Here is a 23116-nt window from a genome sequence, read left to right on the forward strand (position 1 = left end):
TAAGAGGAGAATGGATGTTTAAAGCCACTTATCACTTGGCCAAGGCTTAAAAAAAAGTAAAATAAAATCCTGGCATAGTACTTGAGAGAAATGTCCTACTGGAGCCCTCCAGCCCACTGGAACTCTGCAGCCTCTGATCCTGTGAGGCATGGGGATCATCAGCAATCCAGGCATGCCTGGAAAGTCAGCAAAGGCAGTGGGAATGCGCTGTCACTTACCCAGCATCTGCAACTCTTGCTGAGAAAATGAACAGGGGAAGCAGAAGCTCCAGAATTGCAATGGCAATACATACAGTGTAAACCAGGCATAACACAGGCTGAATCACATCTGAAAATTACACCACTGAAATTAACACGTTGACTGCTCCTGCCAAAACAGAACAGTAACAAATATAAATTGAGGGATTTGAGAAGTATTTGCTTATGATTTTTTCTGATACAAAACATCTCCAGCAACAGGTCTCCCATCAGTTCCTCTGAGGGCCAAGTTCTCACAGCTAACTTCACTCTCTGTTTTATTTCCATAATTTATAGATCAATAGAATTAATGATTGGTGTAAGAAATAGGAAAGCCTCAACAAAACTTCTTAAGGCCCAACCTAAAAACATACTGTGTAGGGAGCATTGCTATCCATTCAAATAGAGCCAACAACTCTCAGGACTTCACAGAAATCTCAGGGCTTTTCTACCTTGAGCTATCAGTAGCCTTATTCTACGTGCAATTATTCTACATTGTTAGCACAGTATCTACAAGGAACTGCCCAAGCATCTCATTGTGCGTGTTCTAGGACCCACAGCTACCATGAGACTTCCTTTTCATTATTTTCTAATCTACTTAACATGCCTACTTACTTTAAGTTAGTTTTCATTATTTTCTAATCTACTTAATGGTGCTTAGTGACAGTATTGTAGCAAAGTAGACAGAACAAGATTGGGATATGTAATGTCAGGATCCTTGTAAGAGCTAAGTGCATTTAAATGGTCATAAGCAGAAACTGTGTTTTAGCCAGCTGTGCAAAGCAGTTATATAAGTCATTTTGGTCACATGCAGGCAGTGGCATGTTTTGCTATAGAAGTTTGACGGATAATCTGTGCCTAAACCAGCCTTCCCAAAGAGAGACTATTACATACCGAGTAATGTAACTAGGGATAGGTGCATTGGGTCTACTCGGACATTTTAAGCACAGGTGTTTGAGCTTAATAAATCAACAGGATATTTTACATAGCATATAGTATTCCTTCCCTTTATGAACAGATCTAAAGTGCGTTAGAGGTTTCCCCCAGCAGCCTGCATCACTGGTGTCTGACAGTAATCAATGGCTAGCTGTTTATGGAACAGCTGGAAGGCTGGCTAATATGTAAAATATATATTTAAATATATAGAAATATTAAAAAAACATGCTTAACAATATTAAATTACTTTAAGCTTTTAATCATGCTTAGTATTAAACGCACTTTGTGTGCTAGTTACCTCTGCACAAAAAGGTACTTTTTACTGTAGTATTAAGTAGTCAGAACACATTTGATATTTCAATCCTGTCATTAAACTGCCAATAAAACAGCGTTATTATCTAAAAATCTATGGTTTATCTGCAATAAAAATCATACGTTGTCATTTCTGTTTATTACTAGAGTACACAACTCTTGCTAACACAACCAATTGTTTCCCTTTATCATCATCTTAATATATTCCAAAATTATAAACTTAAGACCAATTAAAGTTTCCTTTGCTTTTCTTTGTGCTTCAGAGGCTTGAAATGTTAGTCTCTTTCCTCTCCAGCTCATAAACTGTAAATTCCACTAGTATATAGAAAATCAGCTTCACTTCTCCAACCAAAATTAAATTCAAGAAATTAGGATTTTTTACTTTTCAATGTTTTCCAAACTATTTCCTTAGCACATTTGAAGTTTTAAGAAAGCGTATTTCTTTCTCCTCTCCATTCAAAAGAGGAATTTATGTCATGACTCAACCTTCCTCTTGTCTCTATATTATATTACCACAACCTTTGCTGTAATAGAGACCTACATAAACTAAAGTCAACTCTGACAGGAAAAGAGAAAGCTGTTGTCTTAATTTTCATTGCTATTTTGAGCTTATCATTAATGCTTTACATATCCTAAATACTTTTAAATTTATCCTGTCTCTCTATATTAGCATAACTAAAATTTTAGTCACCCAAGCATCTATTTTTTAATAATATCTTTGATATTTGATTAATATGTTGTCTTCCAATTTGACAGAATCAGGAATGTTCTCACAAGTGTAATGATTCACCGCCAGGTTCCAAAATACCCTTCAAGTCACAGAAAAATGGTCATAATCTACCATGTGTTTGGGAGATCTGTACAAAGTGACTTACTAGAAGCAGGAAACCAAGTAAGTCTTACCTGTATTTCTGCACAATAAATCTTCACAACAGAGCTATTTCCACTGAGCCCCAGCTGAAAAATATCCTGAAGAAATCCTTGACTCTGTATCCTTGCAAAGGCATGCAATTAGTCAATTTTTAATAGAATTTTCAATTAAAATGTAGTCTTAACAGGTATCAACACTATGATGATGGCACTTTGTCAGTGGAGGAAACAGAACTGGGATGAATGCGGGAATCAGCGATTTTAAAATGATATTGCAGTGTACTTTCTGAACATATGATTTTGATTCCCCAGGACTAATGCCGCAATAGCCTGCACATTGGTTGTTATGTATTAGGAAATTGTGGGAATGATGCACTACAGGAAAGACTCAGTGTACCAAGACTCAAAATAACTATGCAAGTTGGAACCAGAAGTAATGTAACTGCTTGACTATTTGTCTTTGCGTCTTCTATTTCTGGGAATATCACTTTTTCACTAACCTGAAAAAGAAAACAGAAAACTCTCCAAAGAGATCATGAATAAACTACCTTGTTGGAACAAGGTTATGTAAATTACAGACACGCAAACATTTTTTGGCCCTTGCAGTTTACATTCAGGTGCTTTTGCAGCTATTACATATGTACGGGTTGAGATCCTGTATGCTTAGACCAACCTTCTGATTTTTTTTTTTTCTTTAAATTAGAACTGAAGTCTAACATAACTAAGCATTTTCATAGTGCTGACTCACTGTTTACTCTTGCAAGAGTCTGGAAGAAGTTTGGAATCACCAAATCTTTGCTTTCATCCCTGTTTCTCAGCCTTTTAGCTCTGGAGCTCACATAATGTGCTATTACAGAATTTCATCTGTAGCTCCAAAAGCTTCCTTTCTTCCTAATCATCTCTCTATACCGATTAAAATTATCCTGAAGAAAGAATTCAGGAAACCAGAGACTAATATAACTTCATTACATGCATTACGTGTCATTACTGTTGCTGAAAGCCTATGACAACTCTCCCTGTTATCATAACTTTCTGACAATTTTAATTTTTATTTTTTTTTACTGAGATGGAAAAAAGAATCTTTCCCATCTTTTTGCCAGCTGATACTGACAACCTTAGAGTAGCATGATGGTATAAGAAGCGCTATACAATCCTAGTGCCCACATCCACACACAACCCTTCTCCATCCACTGCTGTACCTCCAGAGTAACTCTATTTGAGCTTTCAGTCAGTCACACAAACTATAGGAGTCTCCATGGTCCAAACCTGTTTTTTTCCAAGAAAAAAAGTTAACCTCATTGGTCCTACTAATCACAATACAAAGTCAAGTGGTAAACAGAATCAATAATTTTATGGAAACCAATGCAAACGCCCACATACCTTTCACAATTAAAAGAGTGTATAGGTATAGGCATTTCAAATGCCTGTGAGTCTGTCCAACTGATGCCTCACTAACAATGGATGACACCGACCGAGCTGATCACCATTCCAATGCTGACCACTGACCACTGTCACAAAAAACACACTCAGGATTATGTCACCAGAAGGAGTCACAAAATGCTTACCCTGTTTTGAAACGTTTCAAATACATCCAAACTTGGCTAACAGAAACGTAAAAATTTTCATTATTGATTTCATTACCATGGAACAGGGTTGACTGCATCACTTCCAATCATAAGTCACAACATACTTCAGAGTATAACTACTACATTCCTTACAATCGATCCTTCCCTGTTCTGTTGGTACGTCCCCATCTTACATATAGCACCGTACCCCTCACTGCAGGTGATTTATGTTAAAACAAATAAACAACCATATTTGTATCTTTTGGAACTCCACTGTTTCAATTGTTTTTGCAACCAAAAAGCACAGAGCAAGAGCCACAGGCAGAGCCACTACTGCTTCCAGTAGTACCTGCACAGACAAGTAACACTAACAGATTACCTGAGCACAGTTTTGCCGTTTAGCACATCTCTACATCTCATTGACTCTATGCTGCTAAGGGTTGCATGTTTCTAAAGGTTCTGTACTAAGTACAATCCTAGATGGTAGATTGACTAAGAGAAAACCAGCACAAAAACATCCCAGTTAGTTCCATTCAACAGCGCTCCTGACAGATGGTGTGCATTCCATTATTTCAGCAAGATATGAAGTCTCAGAGTTCATAGGGAGGATTAAGAAATACCTGGCAAACTCACACAATGTGACATGGAAAACAACAGCCATCATTCCTGACACATAGACAATGGGTGCATTGCTAGTAAATAGCACTGTACCAGCCATGTGATTTCCCTGAAGGCAAGGAATTTCAGAGAGGAAAGGAGCTGAGAGTAAAAGCTGGCATAGCTCAAGGGGTTATATCAAAATCTTGATTAGAGACAATAGGGTGAAAGTGAGAATCCACCAGCCTCTAGAAACGCAGGACAACAGATAAGAACAGCCTCAAGATCAGACTTCATACACTGAGCCAAAATTAACATCGGGGTTATTAGGGTGCATGGTCATCAGTTCCAAGCTGCGTACATAGATGTCACGTGAATGAGATAAGAGCTTCTGATGCCGTTTTGGTTTTGCATACGTTATTGAGCCCTTGAAGAGAATAAAAAAAAAAAAACCTGCAAATAATTTTAGTGTAATGTATGCTTACTGTAAACTAATATTTTAATGGGATTTTATACTGCAGACCATTATTTACTGTAAGTAGATCTGATTTACAAACAAATGCTGCAGTTATAGACGCACTGCCTATTAATGAGTATATCTTAATTTAATAAAAAGCACAAACACAAAAGTAAAGATATGTAGATTTTTTCCATGTTTGGGTTCTTTCTAAATAAATTTATCTCATCCAATTACTAGCCATGGTAACAGCAGCTTCCTGAAACAGAACTGAACAACTAAATTAAATTTTAAAGTATTATATTGAAAAAATATCTTCATAAATAATTTTGAACTAATATTAACGTAGTATGTACTAATACATCAAATGCATCCACAAATAATTGGATTTCCTCTGCCAAAATAGCCTGATAGAAAAAAAAGAATACCTTTATCACTGAAGTTGAAGAGAAGCCATTAATTTTGAATTATTAGTTTTTATAGAGAAATTGCTTTATTTGACACATCACTTTCCCGTGGAGAAATGTGGAAAAACTGAGACAAATAAATATAATATTTCCATGACAGATCCATCAAGAAAACCTGCAGAGGAGTAACAATACCTGTAAGAAAAGAGCATTATCTTTACTGTGAGCAAAATATAGTGAGTTAACGTAAGGTACTCAGACCTACAGTTGTTTGACACACTGTATTCCAAAATGGTCAGACACCACACTATCTTCCAGTAAATATAATACCGAATTTATCCACGTTAAATCCTGAAGAGTAAGAAGCTAACCAAATTATGCACACAGCTAATTTTGTTTCAATCCAATTCCCTTCTCTTAACAAATTTCATTTTATTACTAATCTCATGGTTTTAAGTTGTTTATGAACTTCACATTAATAATTTTTCATTAGATGAAAATCTTTAACCTCAAAAGCACTACCAGGGATATTCACATTACTCAAGATTCTATATTCAAAGGGAAACAATATCTAGAAATAAACCACAAGAGATGTGTACCAGTCTTACATGGAAACAAAACTGTTATTAATGTAACACTGATTAATGCACATATTGTCTTTCTTTTCTGTAAATATTGCCATCAGAAAATAAGAAAAAAAAATACAGACTCTTGCCCTTATTAATAATGGTTCAAGAGCAGTTCCCCTTAAAGCTACCATGTGTTAAAGAGTATTTCTTAAGAAATATTATACAGACTTGGTAAATATACTGGGGGGAACTGCTGATTTTTACTACTATTTATCATCACAAAAAATGTAACACAAATGATATTTGGGAATACAGACCAGAACAAATTTATATTAGATTTTAAAAAGATGATTTTTATTAAGCACAAACAGCTTTTAATACATTATCAATACAAATAGGAAAACATCTGTTTAATGAATTTGATATATCAAAGATTTGACGGGCAGGTTGCATACTGGCACAATAAAAATGATCTTTTTTTTTTTTTTAAAGTATTTCAAATTAAAATTATAGGGTCACCACTGTCTACACTGCAGGAACTTTACCTACAGTCTAAAATTACTACATCACCTGGGCATAAGGGCAAGCAAAGAACTACAATTTCATAGTATGGAACTCCTAACACTTCATTAGCACCATTCAAAGCTTGCATCAGCTGTTTAACTAAGAAGCAGCTGACAGGTCAGGTAAAGCTTTACAGCAAATTTCAGTGCAAAGTTTACAGTTTCTCTTCATAAGATACTTGGAATCTATGGTTTCATAGCATGTTAAATAATTATGGCTTGATAGATGTACACTGTTAAGATGCTGAGAACATTTACTTTGAAAAAAAGATGAGACTTATAATGGCTGTGAAATGTATTTTAATATATTATGCCAAATTCTGTAATATGCAAACAACATGCTGGATTACAAACTGAAGTCCTATTATGAATTCATAGATAAGGGTCAGTATTAGCTGTCTGGGGTAGTGGCTTCTGGTTGTCTCAGCAGCTGCTTTTTCAGGCTAACTAGCTTCATCTTCTCTCTAATGTGTTCTGCTGCAGAAGCCATATCACTCGGGCTTCCAAAGTACTGCTCAGACCTAAAAGGAAAAAAAAAAACATATTAAAAGTTATCACTGATAAGACAGCGCGTGAATATACATGTGAACGGCTCTAGAAAACACAAAACAGGTAAGAAAAATAGGCACTTTTTCCATCTAGAAATTTAAAAGCCACCTTTACAAGGTTTTGGAGACTCAGTGATGAGACTTGACGTCAGATATTGATGAAATTGTAACGAATCCTAAATCACCATTTTATACCCAAAAGATTCTCATAACAGCAGAGTGCTATTCTATAAGTGCAACTAGATACCTCCTCATGTTATTTTTTACTGCCATTGTCTGGCTACCCCTCCACCCCCACCAAGTCAGTCTGGCAGTTTTGAGTATTATGGCAATCAAGGAAACCTGTCCGTACTTGAATTCTGAGGCTATACAATTGCTGTGTTATTTAAGGACTCTGTGTATGTGAAGTCAGCCACATGCTGCCAAATTATGTCACCTATCTCTCAAACTGAAGAGAACATATGTCTGTGTAAGCTGATTTTTCACTTAAGCACAACAAAAGAACAGCCGAAACATTAGAGGAACCACTAACCAAATTGTCAGTGAAAGGAGGATTTGAAGAGAATACATTTTTCAGAACAGGAGGTACCAAATCAAATTACAAAGCACAGACACTGAAGACTGTGGAAATGGTGGTAAGGCAAGGGATTTAAGACAGAGTGGGGGGACAAGAATAATTGGACAGAAAAGTTATTTCACACAATTGACTAGTTCGACTAGGGAACTCCAAAGGCAACAGATTGCACAACTGCACACAGGATCACAGAATGGGCAAATATTTTTCCTAATGCAGATTAAAAGCCATGAGCAGGACAGCAAACAGTGACCTAGACTTCCAAAAAGATAATGATAAAATTCCAAAGCGGTAAAGCTCACAAGGGAAGTACTGTTTTCTTTGCTGGATAAATCTCATGTAAATTTATCTTCAATGTACTGACTTGACTCCAGATAGAATTGCAAATAAATTAATCAAAATACCATGATTCAAATCTGATATCTTTTTTCAGGGAGAAGATACTGGGACTGGTCTTTCTTCTGTTACTTCTACATACTTTGCTGGCATAAAGCAAAAGTAAAATCTAGTAAATTTCTGAATGCGGAAGAGTCATTACCTTGAAACAGTGGGCACACTGCCTTTAGAAAGTTTGAAATTGGACCTGCCTGCTTTCCGTGAAAAGATGGGCATGAATTTTTAATCAGTATTAGTGCGCTGCCTTTCTAATGTCAGCAATCAGCTATTCAGGATTCTTCTGCATACAAGACTATTAAGAAACTTTTCCAAAAGCATATTCAGTAGGCATTAGAGAAACATTCTGCATACCCATCAGGATAAACTACAGGCACCGTTAGTCTGTCCAACAGTGATTTCCCAACTGCTTCAATTTCATCAAATTGCTCCACTTCATTAAAAGCTTCAGGCTGCTCTGGACATTCTTGCAAAATCTGTTGAAAAAAAAAAAAAAAGAAATGCAGCATAAAGTAGACAAGGGATAGCATGTAGTTTTTTAAGTGCCACTAAGTGGCTGAGTGAACAAGATCAATTGGAATATTCATATAATTCAAGAAAGGAAAATATTGATTAAGCTACATTGAGAAGATAGTTCAGGGTTACCACTGTTCTGCACTAGACTGTTTTACATTCTAAGAGGGAACAAAAAAGAAAAATAGCACTGCTAGACAACATTCCAGCAATAAGTATCAAATGCATAAAAATAGTAACCTGCACCAAGACAGTCATATAAAATGGAAGAAACAATTACCCCACTGTATTCAGCGTTGGTGTGGCCTCACCTTGAATACAGTTCTGGGCTCCACATTTTAAGAATGATGTGAAGGTCCTTAAACACATCCAAAGGAGGGAAACAAGGCTGGTGAAAGGGCTAGAAGGAATATCCTATAAGGAGTGGCCAAGGACTTTAGGGTTGTCTACTTTGGAGAGAAGGAGGCTGAGGTGCAACCACATAGTTCTCTACAGCTGCCTGAAGGGGATGTGGAGATGAAGGTGCTGAGCTCTTCTCTCTGGTAGCCACTGATAGGATGTGTGGGAATGGTTCAAAGCTGTGCCAGGGGAGGTTCAGACTGGCCACGAGGAAGCATTTCTTTACTGAGAGGGTGGTCAAATACTGTTAGAAAGGTGGTCGATGCCCCAAGCCTGTCAGTGTTTAAGAGACATTTGTACAATGCCCTTAACGACACACTTAGCCCTGAATTGGTATGGCAGACTAGATGACTGTCCCTTTCAACAAAAATAGTCTATTCTACTCTATAAACATGAATAATGAAGGGCCCTTTACACACCATTTCAAAACTAAAATCCACATCTGGTATAGAACAGGTGGGTTAAAAAAAGTCTGAACATTTCCAGACAGGATTGGGACTCAGTACTAGGAGTTAGTTCTGTATTTTCTTCCTCTTCTCCCTCTGTCACTTACTTTTTCCCAAAACAGCATGGATATTAACAGCATATTTTCCTCACGATCTCATTAATATGTCACAATAGTGCTAGGAGAATTATGTTTTTGAGCAAGACCATTATTTTTTCAGCTACCCTTATTTTATTAAAAAAAAATAAAACTTAAAATTGCCTAAAAACATAGCAATTAACTACTACAATAATGGAAGAATGTTCATAACATAGACTGAGACAATCAACTCTTTTAGGAATTTGTGAACCACTGAATTCTAATTGGTATCAGGTAAAATTTTTTTCAGCCATCTGTAACAGCACAGAGAATGTATTTCTGTTTTTCAACTCTCAATTCCTACAAATTCTAAGTATCTTCCATTAATACAAACAAGAAATGAATACCAGTGAGTAGCATATGAATCAACTTTGCATCTGTGCTCTCCTTCAATGACAATGAATTTATTTTCTTTTATCACGTGCAAGGCTGGCTTGTTTTGCAGCAGTTTTACGTGCAATTTTTTTTGTCAATATTAGAGATACATACTCTAAATTGCTTTTCTAAAATGTATCACTTCACAGAAAGAACGGTTCCTGGATGAAAAGGCCGTAACTCTCATGATCAACATTAATAGACATTATCTTGAATCCAGGCATTTGACAACCATCAACATTGCACCTCCTCCCCCCTCCTGCCTTCAGCAAGCTGTTACTGAACAGCAACTGCCCCTCATAACATGGTTGAATGCTCATCCTTTGTGGCTTTTAGCATCATCCAGCCGGGCACACTGGTGAGACACTTGGCTATAGGACTTTGAAAAACATACCAAAGCAGAGGTGTGTTTTGAAGAAAGCATGTTCAAAACACTTTAAGTGCAAACTACATGATGCAGCAACACAGCATGCATGGAAACTAAACGGGTGAGAGTTGCATTCCTTTACACCGTTTGTGAGAAGGATATCATGTTCAAATGCACACAGCTTAAAAGGCAATACTCCTTTTAACTCTCCAAAAGATCTCAAATCACCCACAGTCTTGTATTATACCTTGCACAAAAGCACAAATCAAGAAGCGTTCCTTACCTTTAACAAGTACAGTCTAAAACACAGAAAGAAATGCTTTATGATCAACATCAGAGTTTCCCTCTGAAGAGTTTTTAAAAAAATAAATAATAAAATTCCTCCCAACCCCACTCAACACACTTGAACTTCAGGGCTGCTGCTCTTCTTGTTAAGCAGGCCCTATACCAATGTAGGTATGCAAGCAATAATTGCATTAAGTATTGAAACTAACAATTAGAAAAATATGCCTAAGTTGTTCTTTCTCCCTTTTTTTTTTTTTCCAATATTTCAAAAGGAAAAAACACCAACTTCATTTTTTTTACATTTTGTTTGCTTAAATTCTGATAAGAATTTTTTTTCTTGAAAACACAACACTCACCTTTTCAGCACTTGAATGAAATGCAACAGCAGTTTCCAGCCGGTGCACTCTTTCGTCAGAAGTTACTGTAAACTGTTTCCACACTCTGTTCAGTCTTGGAAGTGTGTCCCCTGAGGACCTTGAAGTGCATCGCAGGGACTGGCACAGGACAACAGTTGCCTGCAGTAACTGTCTCCCATAATCATAAGTACTCTAAAAGTTGGAGGTGATGGAAAAGTAAGTACACACAAAAACTCTGCATTTAACTAATTAGAGCTAATTAGCATCTTAAAACAACAGCAGACAAGTTTATGAAACCTTCTCAATTTAGATCCACAAGTATATTGAACTAATCTAGTCTACTAAAAAATGCTGGTGAAGTATGAATAAAATTGTAATAAGCAAACTATGCTTTTGCTCTTTAAAAAAATTAAAAAATAATCCCTCAGGAAACAGAGCTTCCTTAAAATATCAAACAGCTGCTTGGATCTTACATGGGATACTTGATATCTACTGCCAAGACGACTCTCTCACTGACTTCACTGTCACCATGTTTGTGGTCACCCAGCATCCAGGTGCATCACAGTAGCAGTAAGCTACCCTCCTGTCATTGTCAGTTCTAATTCATCAAGAGAGACATCAGTTCCAGCCTTAACAGGTGCAATCTGAAAACAACACATCTGCTAATTAGCAAGTCTGAATTAGACACTCCTAAAAGGAGTATACATCTGAGAAAGCACCTGGAAAAGGCCCAGCTTGTACATTTTCTATTCTTAAGTGAAATGCTTTCACATGTACCTGGTAACTGTTCACATATTCAAGATTTGCAAACAGGAGTGCAAACGTGCCCTGTGGCTTCAGTGAATTTCCGTAGACTCTTCTACAGCAGGATTCATTAGTTTGCTGTCAATTCTATTCAACCACTATCTCTGCTTGTGCCAAAACTCCTTGTATGAGCAGGACCATCAGACACAGACAGTCAACTCTATCTGGTAAACCAATATAAAGACAGGCTCTGTTTCATGAAGTACAGCACAAAATAGACCAAAACTAAGGTGCTCATCCATATTTCAGTATTTTGACTGCAGTCCTTCAAAAGTCTTTATAAAGACTGTTTGAAATATAGGCCTTTTAAGAATGTCAATGTAAACTTTATGTTTTGTGGTTTGCATTGTGGAATAAACTAAGGTAGCAAACTGCAACATTACTGTTGTTGATGGAACTTCACCTGTGCAACATCAACAAATTTTCGATGTTTCTCCAGCAAAACTTTTGTTTCTTGAGAATCATCTCCCAATCGGATGTGTGTCTTCAGCAGAGCATCCAGCAGTTCACTTAACCATTCTACTGCCTTAAAAATGTAATTAAAAAGAATAAAAATTAGAAAATTAAACAGAAATTAATCCAGAAGCATAAATTACTTCAGTACCAGCATATACTTCTGCTATGGAAAAAAGTTAAAAGAGATAACACAAACTGGAAGATCATGTATGCAATCACCAAATATGCTATTTTCAGTCATTGCTATATTAATTTATTTTCACTGTACAAAATAATAAAATAAAACTACATTTGAAAGTGACAAAAATAATACTGTGCAACTATCAATTCCCATAAGTTTAGTCAGTGGGCTACAAAGACCAAAATGATGAATTTCTGTATGTATTTCCATACCTGAGCAGCATCCTCTTCACATTTAAATAACTGTACCATCTGAAGCATCTTCAGTCGCCGCACGTCCACCATATCTTCACACCTTAAACAGTAGCACGGACAGACTCACCAACACTTGCAGAGCAGACACAATGCACTCTGACAGCAATGTTTTCAGTGAGCAACATTAAGATACAAGTGTTCATGAAAAGGCAAGTAAGGCACTTCTGTGCTGCTTGGCCTGGCCAAAATACGTAATGCCTTGCTTAACAATAAGAAACATGCAATAAATAGAACTGAGCACTACAACCCACCAAAATCATCATCCTCAAGATTTCCAATATGGCTAAGGTACAGACAGTAATACCAGCAGTAAGTACAAAGCATTGCAGGTTCCTTACCATGTTGGATTGGTAAGATTTGCCCCCACAGAGGCCTGCAGGGCTCAGACTTTATACTACTGAAGTCTAGGTGAACGCTGGCTTAAACCTGGCATAACTCTGAATTGTACTGTAAGCTGGTAGCAAAGTTTTCTTGGTGAATGAATGAGCACTGTTTAAAAGATGTTAATACACCTTTCCATATTTCTTTTTGGCTAACTAAAGATTGTAATAATTGAACCTTTATACGATGATGTCCTTTGTTATACCGCGTCAGGAAGCATTAGAATTAGTTTCTATATGAATTAGATTTTCAAATTCTCTTGTTCTGCAGTAAGCATATTTTTAAGTTGGTTCTCTAGTTAGAATTTTAAAAAGTACTGAAGTCCCTTTCCTTCCACAGTGAGAGCTAAGCTTTAGCAGTATGACCTTTCCACTTCAATTTCAGAGCCCACAACGCAAACAGCAAGATCCAGACTCCTGTCCAGTGCAAATGAAACTACCAACAGCAACAACAGTTAGGACTATAAGTGAATGCAAAAGAAGGTATGCACAGATCTATTTTTTTTTTCTAAACTGGTTGCAAACATAAGCACTTCCAAAGAACAGTTTGTTAGTGTGCTTTGTTTTGTTACATGTCCTGTAGCACTGAGATGCTTACAGAAAGGAAATTTGTTGCTCTAATAATGCAGGAAAAAAAATTAAGGGTTCCAGAATCATAATCAAAGCAGTAAAAAGCCCCTAGAAAGAAACATTATTTTATTATGTGTATACAAATAATGATAAATGTTCAATAGTTTGGGAAAAAAAGTAAAAATGAAGTGTCACAAAAATTATTATTAAATGCTGAGAGACAGTAGTAATTTTTTGTCTTTCATCTGGGCTGAAGAACCTTGTTTAATCATTCATCATCTGGAAGCTGCTTCTCACCTTTGTCTGAACCTCTCACTGATTTATTGGTCCTGTAATTGACCTCCCACAATTCTACATCCCTTCTGAGAATAGGGACCAGAATTGTTTAACACTTAAAGCACAAATGAACTACAAATCTATGCAGTGAGGCAATGACATTTTCCTTTGAGTTTTCCATTACTTTGCCAATAATACTTAGCATTCTACTTGCTTCTCACAGTCTGATTGCACATTAAAGCAATTTTTGCAAGTTTTCCAATGTTTATCTTTGAGTTAACATCTGGTTCAGACTCCATTACTCTGTATACAAAGTTTTTCCTTCTCCCATGTGCATACTGTGCCATTTTATTGCACAGTAACACATAGTCCTCTATAGGTCTTTGCAGTTGGCCCTCTAAACACAGGTACTGCTCAAGTAAAGAGGGTTCAGAGGACATACTTAAAACAGTATCTTCTCTAAGCATTACCAAAACACATGGTTTCTTACACACTATGCTCCCTAAGAAAACAATTTGTAAGTGGAAGAATTAATTCCTAAAATGAGCAACCTGATGCTCATTAGACCTTGTCATTCCTTAGAGGCACCTTTTCGTTTAGCCATTGCCCTCAAAGTTTAGGCACTTTCTATGGAGAAATGTTTATTGTCTCAGGGGTTAAAGAGAGGATAAACAAGTCTGTACACAATTAATACACAATTTTAGAGCCATTATCACTATTATACTCTTATTCGGTAACTCCATACGAAAGGAATGTGCAATTCTTGAGCATTTACAAGTAAGAAAAGCACTTAAATACTCCATCCAGTACTGAAATACAAAAGGTGCTTGGATTTAGGAATATGCTCCAACAGGGAAGCTTCTGTCCCAGTATACCATATACCACAAATATAAATCACAGTTGTACTACATCCTGTAACTGAAGATAAAGCGAAATGGTCTCTTTAAATAATTATATATATATAGTGATCTATTGTCATACAAAAATCCTGATGACTAGAACTGTTATTACCTTTGTTTTCTAAGCTGCATATCTTCCATTACTCCTTGGATATGGTCCACATTTTCTTTATTTTCAATGGTTACATCTTTTCCATAGGCCCAGGATGCCTGATTAGATATCTGATCAAGAAGACTTTGACCTTTCTCACGCAAGCCTTGCAAGCCTGAGTCTAAAGAAAAAAAGAAAAAAGAATGAAAAAACTCAGTGGACCACTGCTAATATTTACCACTGCTAAGCAGCTGTAGTCTAAATGTTCTTCCATGGCCTGCAGAAGTTACTACTTCATAACACATCTGATAGGGCTGAAAATTTTTCTATATTGAAATATGCCAATACTTAGAATCTGATGTTACATCTATTATTGGCAGCTTTACTACCTGTTTTCTTAAGGAAATATGTAGTTTATGCATAAAACTGTTATATTGCAATCATAACTACTTTTACCACATATGATTTTGCTTCAAAGCTCTTTCCCCTAACAAAATATTGGGCTAGATGGTCCTTGTCACTTCCAACTGAAATACTCTATATGTTTGACAGTGTAACAACCTTAAATGCCACTTATAACATACACATTCAAAGCTATGCAAAACACCCAGTACAAACATTCTAAAACTGAGTGGCTAACAGTCTTAATCATCAATGGGTCTGTTCTGGAGACAAACAGATCAGCTAAGCACTACATTCTCAACATACTAAGGATGATTGAGGGGGGAGTGAGGTTTGTTTACAGATTAAATGCATGGTAAGCGTATATAACAAATATATATATATTACATGTGAAACATATAAAAGACCACGTTTCTAGATAGTTTTCCCAGATAGAACTGCTATGCAGTAGATAGCTAAAGCAAGATAAGAGAGTCAAAGATAGTTAGGTGCAGCATTACTTACTTATGACTCAGAGGAGATAGAAATTATTTTTTCTGCTGGTTGTTGGGGGGGAAAGGGGTTGGCTTTTTGTTTTTAATAGGAAGTGGTGGGATTATTAGAGTTTTTCCTGTAATACATTCATTCAAATGTGTTTATCTGAAATCTTTTGCTTACCAACACTTTTCAATTTCTCTTCCAGTAGTTTTAAAGTTTGTTGAATTGATGCTCCATCTGCTGGTGCTACATCTACACACAGCATTCCTAGTAAGCCATCCAGCTGCTGAGACAACTAAAATGAAAAACAACATAAGAGTTGATATTTATAAAGAAGTTTGACCTTCTGATCCTTGGGTCTTCAATCTTTTTACAAATATTTGGAAATCTGTCATTTTGGAAATTACTCTTTCCATCTATAGGAAATAAAATCAAGACAAAAAATAAATGACCCGCCTGACTATAAAAATCTGAGAACATATATCCCCAGACTGCGGATACGGAGGAAGACAAGTTTGTTGTTTTATTTTTTAACAGGTATAGGAAAGGAATAAATGCCTATTTAAAAAAGAAACTATGAAGAGTACACCAAATTGCAGTTCAATTCATGCATAAGCCTCTAATTAAAAAAAAACAACCAAGAGGGGGAAAAAAGCTAGTAACCATTTTATTTAAAATACTAGTGAAATATAAGACAAATTACAAGGCAATTCCCTCCTCATAAGTGGGAAAACCATCTTCTTAGTGTTTCAGTTACAGTAAATGAAGATTTATGCGATTTTCCAAGTGATATTATACTTCCCAGCACCCCCCAATTTTTTTTTTTTTCCAGTGTATTCAATATTTATAATACCAATGCAATAACATATTGACAGGTGAGACTGTGAAAAGTTTTAATTAAAAACTTACATCCTGGGCAACACTGTGAAATTCAAGGGCTGCTTGTAATAGATTTTGTCTGAATTCCAGCTGACTGGCCTGCCGGTAACACACGTCACTCAGCTGCTGCTGCAATGCCTTCAATTCCACAAGATCCTCCTCATCCCCTGCATTTAGAAGAGCTGCTATCTGCTGATTAAGCTCAACATAAACAGCAAACCACTCCTACAAATGCAAGAAAATTAAGTATTAAGATAGCACCAAACATAATTCTCTTTCTCTTAAAATGGCATACATCTAACTGCAGACTAATAAATAATCAGATTTTAAAAGAAACTTATTACAGCTTACGCTAATTATGAAATAAATCTCACAGAGGAGGAAAAAAACATTCCTAATTTCAAATCAACTAAAAAATGTTTAGTACATTTTAATGTATGTACTGTACTATAAAAAGAAAAGGTGCAGAAAGATGGGAAGATAACACAGCATGGCTACTAGCTCCCAGAACAAATCTCCTACTCAAACTGTCTTACTGAACCAACAGAAGAATTCCACTATTTTTAAACATATTTCTAATGCTTACATGGCTCTACTTCTAAAACAGAAGATATTTTGCAAAGGGGAAAGCTATCACAAAAAGCTGTTCATAAGACTATCTAGGTGTTGCTTTCAGTGACATGACAAACCTGGAATTTTATTTTTTAATACATTTAGAAAAAAATATTAGTTTTAACAAAGTGGAAGTAATCTCTATCTTCTGAATAAAACTGAGTATCCATGTACTTCAACACATAAAACAACAACTTCAAAATGATTGTTGTTTCTTTTTTAAAGAAAGCTTTATACTACTCAATTCAAAACGTGTAGATTTTTCCAAATGCTTTGATTACTGAATATATACGCAGGAGTTATGTTGTCACAGTGCTGTATTTGCAAAAAATAAAATAGTTCAAATATTTAAGAGTTCTGGAAGATTTAAAAACTACCTGATACATCAAGATCATATTCACATCTTGCATGACTGAGATGCCTGTAAACCAAAACACGTTTGCTCAACAGCTTTTATTTTGGCCTACAGTTAAGTGACCTTCAAATGCTCTAACGCTATGGAATGGCACCATCTATTGGCCAAAAATATCTGATTTAATTAATATTCTTGTCACATCCTATTGGGATGTTTGCTATTTTTTTAAATTATGCCTTCAGCTTTTGCATCATTTATTTACAAAGCATGCAAAACAGAGTATAAATATCCATATTCTGATTTTTTTTTTCCTTTTTACCCAAAGCTGCCTCTACCATCTGCTCACAGGAAGAAACGGAGTATGAAAATATGCAAGGAAGGGAAAAAAAAAAAGTAATGAAAAAGTTGAATTAGCAATCAGCCAAAAATTTCAGAGCAGAATAAATCTCTCATCTGCACTAAAAGGGGAAACTAAGATGACATAATATGGAAACATCTTCCATTGTCACATGTGTACTACAGATGTACAATAAACTCAGTTTACACAACATAACTCCTGTTATTACCTTTAGACCAGTGTAGTCTACGGCAGAGTGTTTCTCAGACTAAAGGTCTGGGTTGTTGTTTTTTTTCTAAATTATGTCAGAAAAATTATAACCCAGTGACTATTTTCTTTGTCATGACTGTAAAGGGAACTTAGGAAAAGTGGACAGAGTTGTCAATATCTACATCAAGGAAAGTGAGAAGAGAGTAGAAGCACTGTGACCAACACTCCCTTTGGGAACACTGAGTATTCATATCCCAGTTATAGTTAATCATCTGATAGAAAGACAAAATTCTACTGAACCTTAGGAATTCTTCAAAATTAGAAGGAAAGGCATAAAGTCAGTACAGTTACAAAACAGTCTATTTTTAATGGTCTCTTCTTTAAAAATCTGTTCTCAAGATTTCATTATGTACATACACCATATCTTAAGTCTTGATTAATGAAAACATTAAGCCAGTTTCAGTTACTGGTAAATGTAGTTTGATAAAGACAAAAATATTAACTCATTGACCTGAGAAGTACAGGACTTCCTAGCCATTTTTGGCAAAGAAGAAAAAGAAAATTTATTCCTCAAACTCAAAATGAAAATTTAAGAACAGCCGCAATATAACAAAACCAAGAAAAATTATAGATAGAAATCAGTATTTTCCTATACTGGAAAACAAAATAAATAACATGTACATATAATGACCATATTAAGTTCTTAAACTGTTCAGGTACTTTCCTCTGTAACCTGTAAAATCATGCACTATACAAAATTCCTAGATACTCATAACCAAAACACATTGCTCATAACTGCATGTACTTAGAATTATTTTGCTACTTGAAAAAGGTATGGAAAATCTCACACTGTGCTGACTCTCAATCTCTTCATGTTTCTGTTGTAAAGCTTGGGAAGCTCTGATTGAATCACCTATTCCCCACTGGGTTCTTAGCTGTTCTGATCCAGGTCCTTCAAGCCAATTGACTACCTGTCAATAAGATACAGATGACAAAGATAAAGTTGCAAATCAATTACACAAAACAGGTATAAAACTAATTTTGTAACGTAAGCAGAAATATTTCAAAGTCAGTACACATTTATGAAAAAAAAAAAAATCTTAGGATCCGTAGAAGTCTTTTTTGTTGAACCCATTCACATCTTCAAAAGCTTTGAGTAGACTACTTTTCATTAACCTTAAGCTTAAGCTCCACAAAAGCAGGTGGCAGCTAGCAAAAGACTTGTCACATACATAATTGTTACTTTGTATCTGTCAATAAAAGACCTTAAAACACAATTTTCTTGATAATAGACCTCACGTTCAAGAATTTTTTTTGCCTAAGTGAATGACAATGCACAGCTGTATTCAGTCTCCCACCTGAGAGTCTTCTCCTTATTTAGTTGACTACATTAACACTGAAGTGCAGGATAGGTACTTTTTATGTCTTTCGACCTGCTCTATTCAAGTAACAGAAGCCTCTTACAGTCTCAATGGCCACATCTCATGCAATTTCCTTTGCAGAAATCTTTGCAGAGTCATGCCAATACAATTTTGGACTAGCGTATGGGATTTCTTTTATTATTATTATTTTGAAAATATTTCATTTTATGTTGGTATTATTCAAAGCAAAGCAGCGTATCTCAAATTTTGGGTTCCTTATACACATTTGAATTATCAGATGATATCTATGGCAAAATTTTATTATAAATTTTTAAATATCTAGAAAACAGAGACAGTAGTGATGAAACCTAGTGCAACAGTCACTTACACTTCAGGATGAAGTCCTGAGGTAAGGAAATGCAGGAATACCCCCACATTCTGAACCTTAATGAAAAAGCATAGGAAGCCAGCTTCCTTTCTTTAATGTGACTCTTGTTTAAACAAAGATGACAGAACAACTTCACACAGTTTTTCAGGAAGTATAATACAATACACAATGTAACACCATAACCACAAAGACAAATGAAAAAGGGACTAATTGGATCATTTTCCTAGTGCTGCTAGGTGACATTGCAACAGTAATGAAGAATGACCATCACCATTACAGAAGGTCACTCGATTCACCCCACTTTTTAGCCATCATGTCTGTGTCTTCCCATTCCTCTTTTTCACCACCCCAGCCCCATCCAAAGAATATATTCAGAGCATATATTCTTTGCTCCAGAACCACCCTGAATCTTCCTTACTTTTATCATTTCTAGGACAAACTAAGAATTTACAGTTCTATGTTCTTTTTGTTTAAAGAGAAACTTCCTGTTGTGCTCAGCACCTCTGCACAGCTGTTTCTGGTTAAATATGGAATGGCCCTGGAAGTGAAGGCACCCAGATGTCCCTCTGTAACCCCAGTGTGGCTTCAGTGTTTCCTCACATATGGAAATGACAGTTCTATGCAAGCCTGAAACATGGTGCAGGACTACTGCTTTGCAGTGCCCTTTCTGACCAAGACCACCTCCCCACCACCAGTTCCCAGCAACTACTGCATTGCTGTGACTGTGTGCCACCTCTGCCTGAAGAGGGACAAAGCCAGAATTTATCACATACCATACAGACTTGCTCATTAGTAGTCTGTTTAGCAGAACTGCTTATCAGAAAAGGCCTGGAAATCATTGCCAGCTTTACACTGCAGAATGGAAGATGAAGGAATGGGAAACAAAACTGTGTAACAGAAGAGGAGAGTGGTAGTTAAAAAGAGGGCATAGGATATTAAAGGTACAAAGGAAGAGAGGTCGTTATGGTAAGAGGGCTTTAGACAGGACTAAGAACTACGCACTTCACAGCGAGCAAAAGCAGCAAATAGTGAAAAATGAAACAGGAACACAAAAGCAGGCCAGAGTGATTAGCAATATAAGCAGCTATACAAACAATGAAATAGGAGTGAACTGCAATGAAAGCTAGCAGGAAATCAAAACACTAAAAAAAAGCAACACAAGAGAAAAACTTTCTATGTACACTCCCATTCCAAATGAAACTACTGCAAGCATGTTGTACTGCAACTTCTGTTTGTTTTGGCAAAATAAATTCCACAGCACTTTGCCTCTACTGGTTTCCTCCAGCCCATCAATTTCTCCTTACTTTTCTCTGTCAGCCTAATCTTCTCCCGTAAACCAAAAGGAAACTAAATCAATTTCTAGATTTAATAAGTTTTTCCTCATACATTTGCATGCCGTTTAGAGATTTTAAATGCACTTTATAAAACTTATTAGCATAGTAAAACAGCAAAACATGTTTTTCCTGTGTACTGAGACTCAGTTCACTTAGGTTGTAGCACCCATAGCGTAAACAGAGAAACAAAAAAACTATTCTAATAAAAATACCGCAAAATGAAACTGATATCCCAATAAACAAGTCTATTTAATTGCATTAACAATGCCAATTTGCCAAAGTACATTACAAATTTTGTTTCAATCAGAAAATCTTTTTCAACCACTATAATTTTAACACTAAAAAAACCCTCACCTGATTAAATCCACGGCTGTGCTAATACATTCTATGTAGTACTATTTTCAGCTCTTACTTATTTTTATTATTTCCAGCTCAACATATCAAAAGACAACATTTGCTTTTAAAATTTTTTTTATAACCATCTGAACTACTATGTAAGTGAAAAATATCTACCTCAGTAGATTTATATTTTCACTGCTCGAAATAACAAGGTTGATTATTTTTTATCTTTTCACATACCTGGAACACTGTACAAGTACTTGACTTGCACTCCTCATGCATTAGAAATGTCAATGCTGAAAGGTTAAAAGCAATATCCATTTCATTTTCTGCATATTCAAACTATACAGAAGCTTGAAAACATATAAATCTAATTTCAAGTAATAAACACAAGAGGAATAAATTAATTCAATTTTCTTGATTTTTCTCTACTGAGGCTCTGCTGAGAAAATGTTTAAAGTCCTAATTACATGCCTGTTTCCAAAGGACCAAACCAATTTATTGTGACCTTTAGAAAGTTACTGTGATAGCCACAATGTAAAGCACACAGCGAAACTAGCACACTGCAGTTTGAGGAGTGAAAGGAGACATGAAGCTCTCACCTCTTGATTCTTAGGTTTGTAAGAAACACAGTCTGGGACTTGAGCTCAAGCCACTGGCTCACAGTATTCAAGAACTCCAAGCTTACCTGCATTACCTTCTGCTGAATCTCCTCCAGCTGCGTGCGCTTGCTACGCTGCCTGCAGACTTCCTGGTAGCGGGTATATTGCTCTCTGAGCGAGTCCAGTAGCTTCATGACCTGTGGCTGAGCAAGTAGTTCATCATCCATTGGAGACCAGGATACCCCTCCATCTGAACCATTGAACCGACGCTGTTGTAACTCAGATAGTAACTCATGACCTTGAAGAATACATATAATGATGTGGTTAATTTAGATTCAAAAGATAAGCAAAAAATTATTAGTAATCATGCCTGCTTTTAGACCATTCAGTGGTACATTTTTGCAGCTAGTAATTGTGGGGTTGTATTTGTCATACCATAGGGTAGAAATCACATGATATATTTTATTTTAGATATATAAAGGAGATACTGTGACTAACATTCATATCAACAATAGCACTGATCAATGTAGAGAAACAATTGCAAGGCACAATTCTGAGACTAAAACAACTGTAAGTATTCTGGTTTACTTCAAAATACTGTGTAGCATCTGAAGTATTTCTCTCAAACAATTCATATTCTTAAATGAATTATTTGGAAGCACTAAAACTGAGCATATAATATCTCTTATCTTTCAGGATTTTTATAGCAAGTAAAAAATTTCATAGAAAGTGTGAAGCTGAATCCTAAGTATTTTGATCAATATTTTTTCTCACTTTTCTCACTCTTTTCTTTGTGCTCTTAAGCACAATATCAGGGTACAGAATCTGTATAACGACTTTCATAGATGCAAAACCAGTACATTTTGATTGCTTAATCCTCTATTTAAACTGTTTGAAGAATGTTACTGTTAAGTTGTGGTAAAGTTTTCAGGAGGTAAACACCATAACATCGCTAAACCAAATTTGTTCTCCAAAAGCTCAATGAACAAGTTAACAAATAAAAC

The 23116-nt window shown here is 35.9% G+C and overlaps 1 protein-coding gene across 3 annotated transcripts in view; it reads right to left on the reverse strand.

Moving 5' to 3' along the window:
* Positions 1-6281: 6281 nt before the first annotated feature.
* Positions 6282-23116, reverse strand: part of SESTD1 (SEC14 and spectrin domain containing 1) — a 53630-nt gene continuing 36795 nt past the window's right edge. For 2 of the 3 annotated variants that reach the window (XM_014954619.1, XM_014954621.1), the window contains 10 exons: positions 22199-22410; positions 18937-19059; positions 16605-16799; positions 15876-15990; positions 14838-14997; positions 12559-12640; positions 12113-12235; positions 10906-11097; positions 8382-8503; positions 6282-7033 (listed from right to left, as the gene is read on the reverse strand). In XM_014954619.1, the coding sequence (XP_014810105.1) occupies positions 6904-7033; positions 8382-8503; positions 10906-11097; positions 12113-12235; positions 12559-12640; positions 14838-14997; positions 15876-15990; positions 16605-16799; positions 18937-19059; positions 22199-22410 (1454 nt within the window). In that variant the 3' untranslated portion in view covers positions 6282-6903. The remainder of the gene's footprint in view (positions 7034-8381; positions 8504-10905; positions 11098-12112; positions 12236-12558; positions 12641-14837; positions 14998-15875; positions 15991-16604; positions 16800-18936; positions 19060-22198; positions 22411-23116) is intronic. The other variant, XM_014954622.1, reaches the window with a different exon arrangement.

Source organism: Calidris pugnax, unplaced genomic scaffold, assembly GCF_001431845.1.
Source record: "Calidris pugnax isolate Ruff unplaced genomic scaffold, ASM143184v1 scaffold103, whole genome shotgun sequence".
In the NCBI taxonomy this organism is placed as follows: Eukaryota; Metazoa; Chordata; class Aves; order Charadriiformes; family Scolopacidae; genus Calidris; species Calidris pugnax.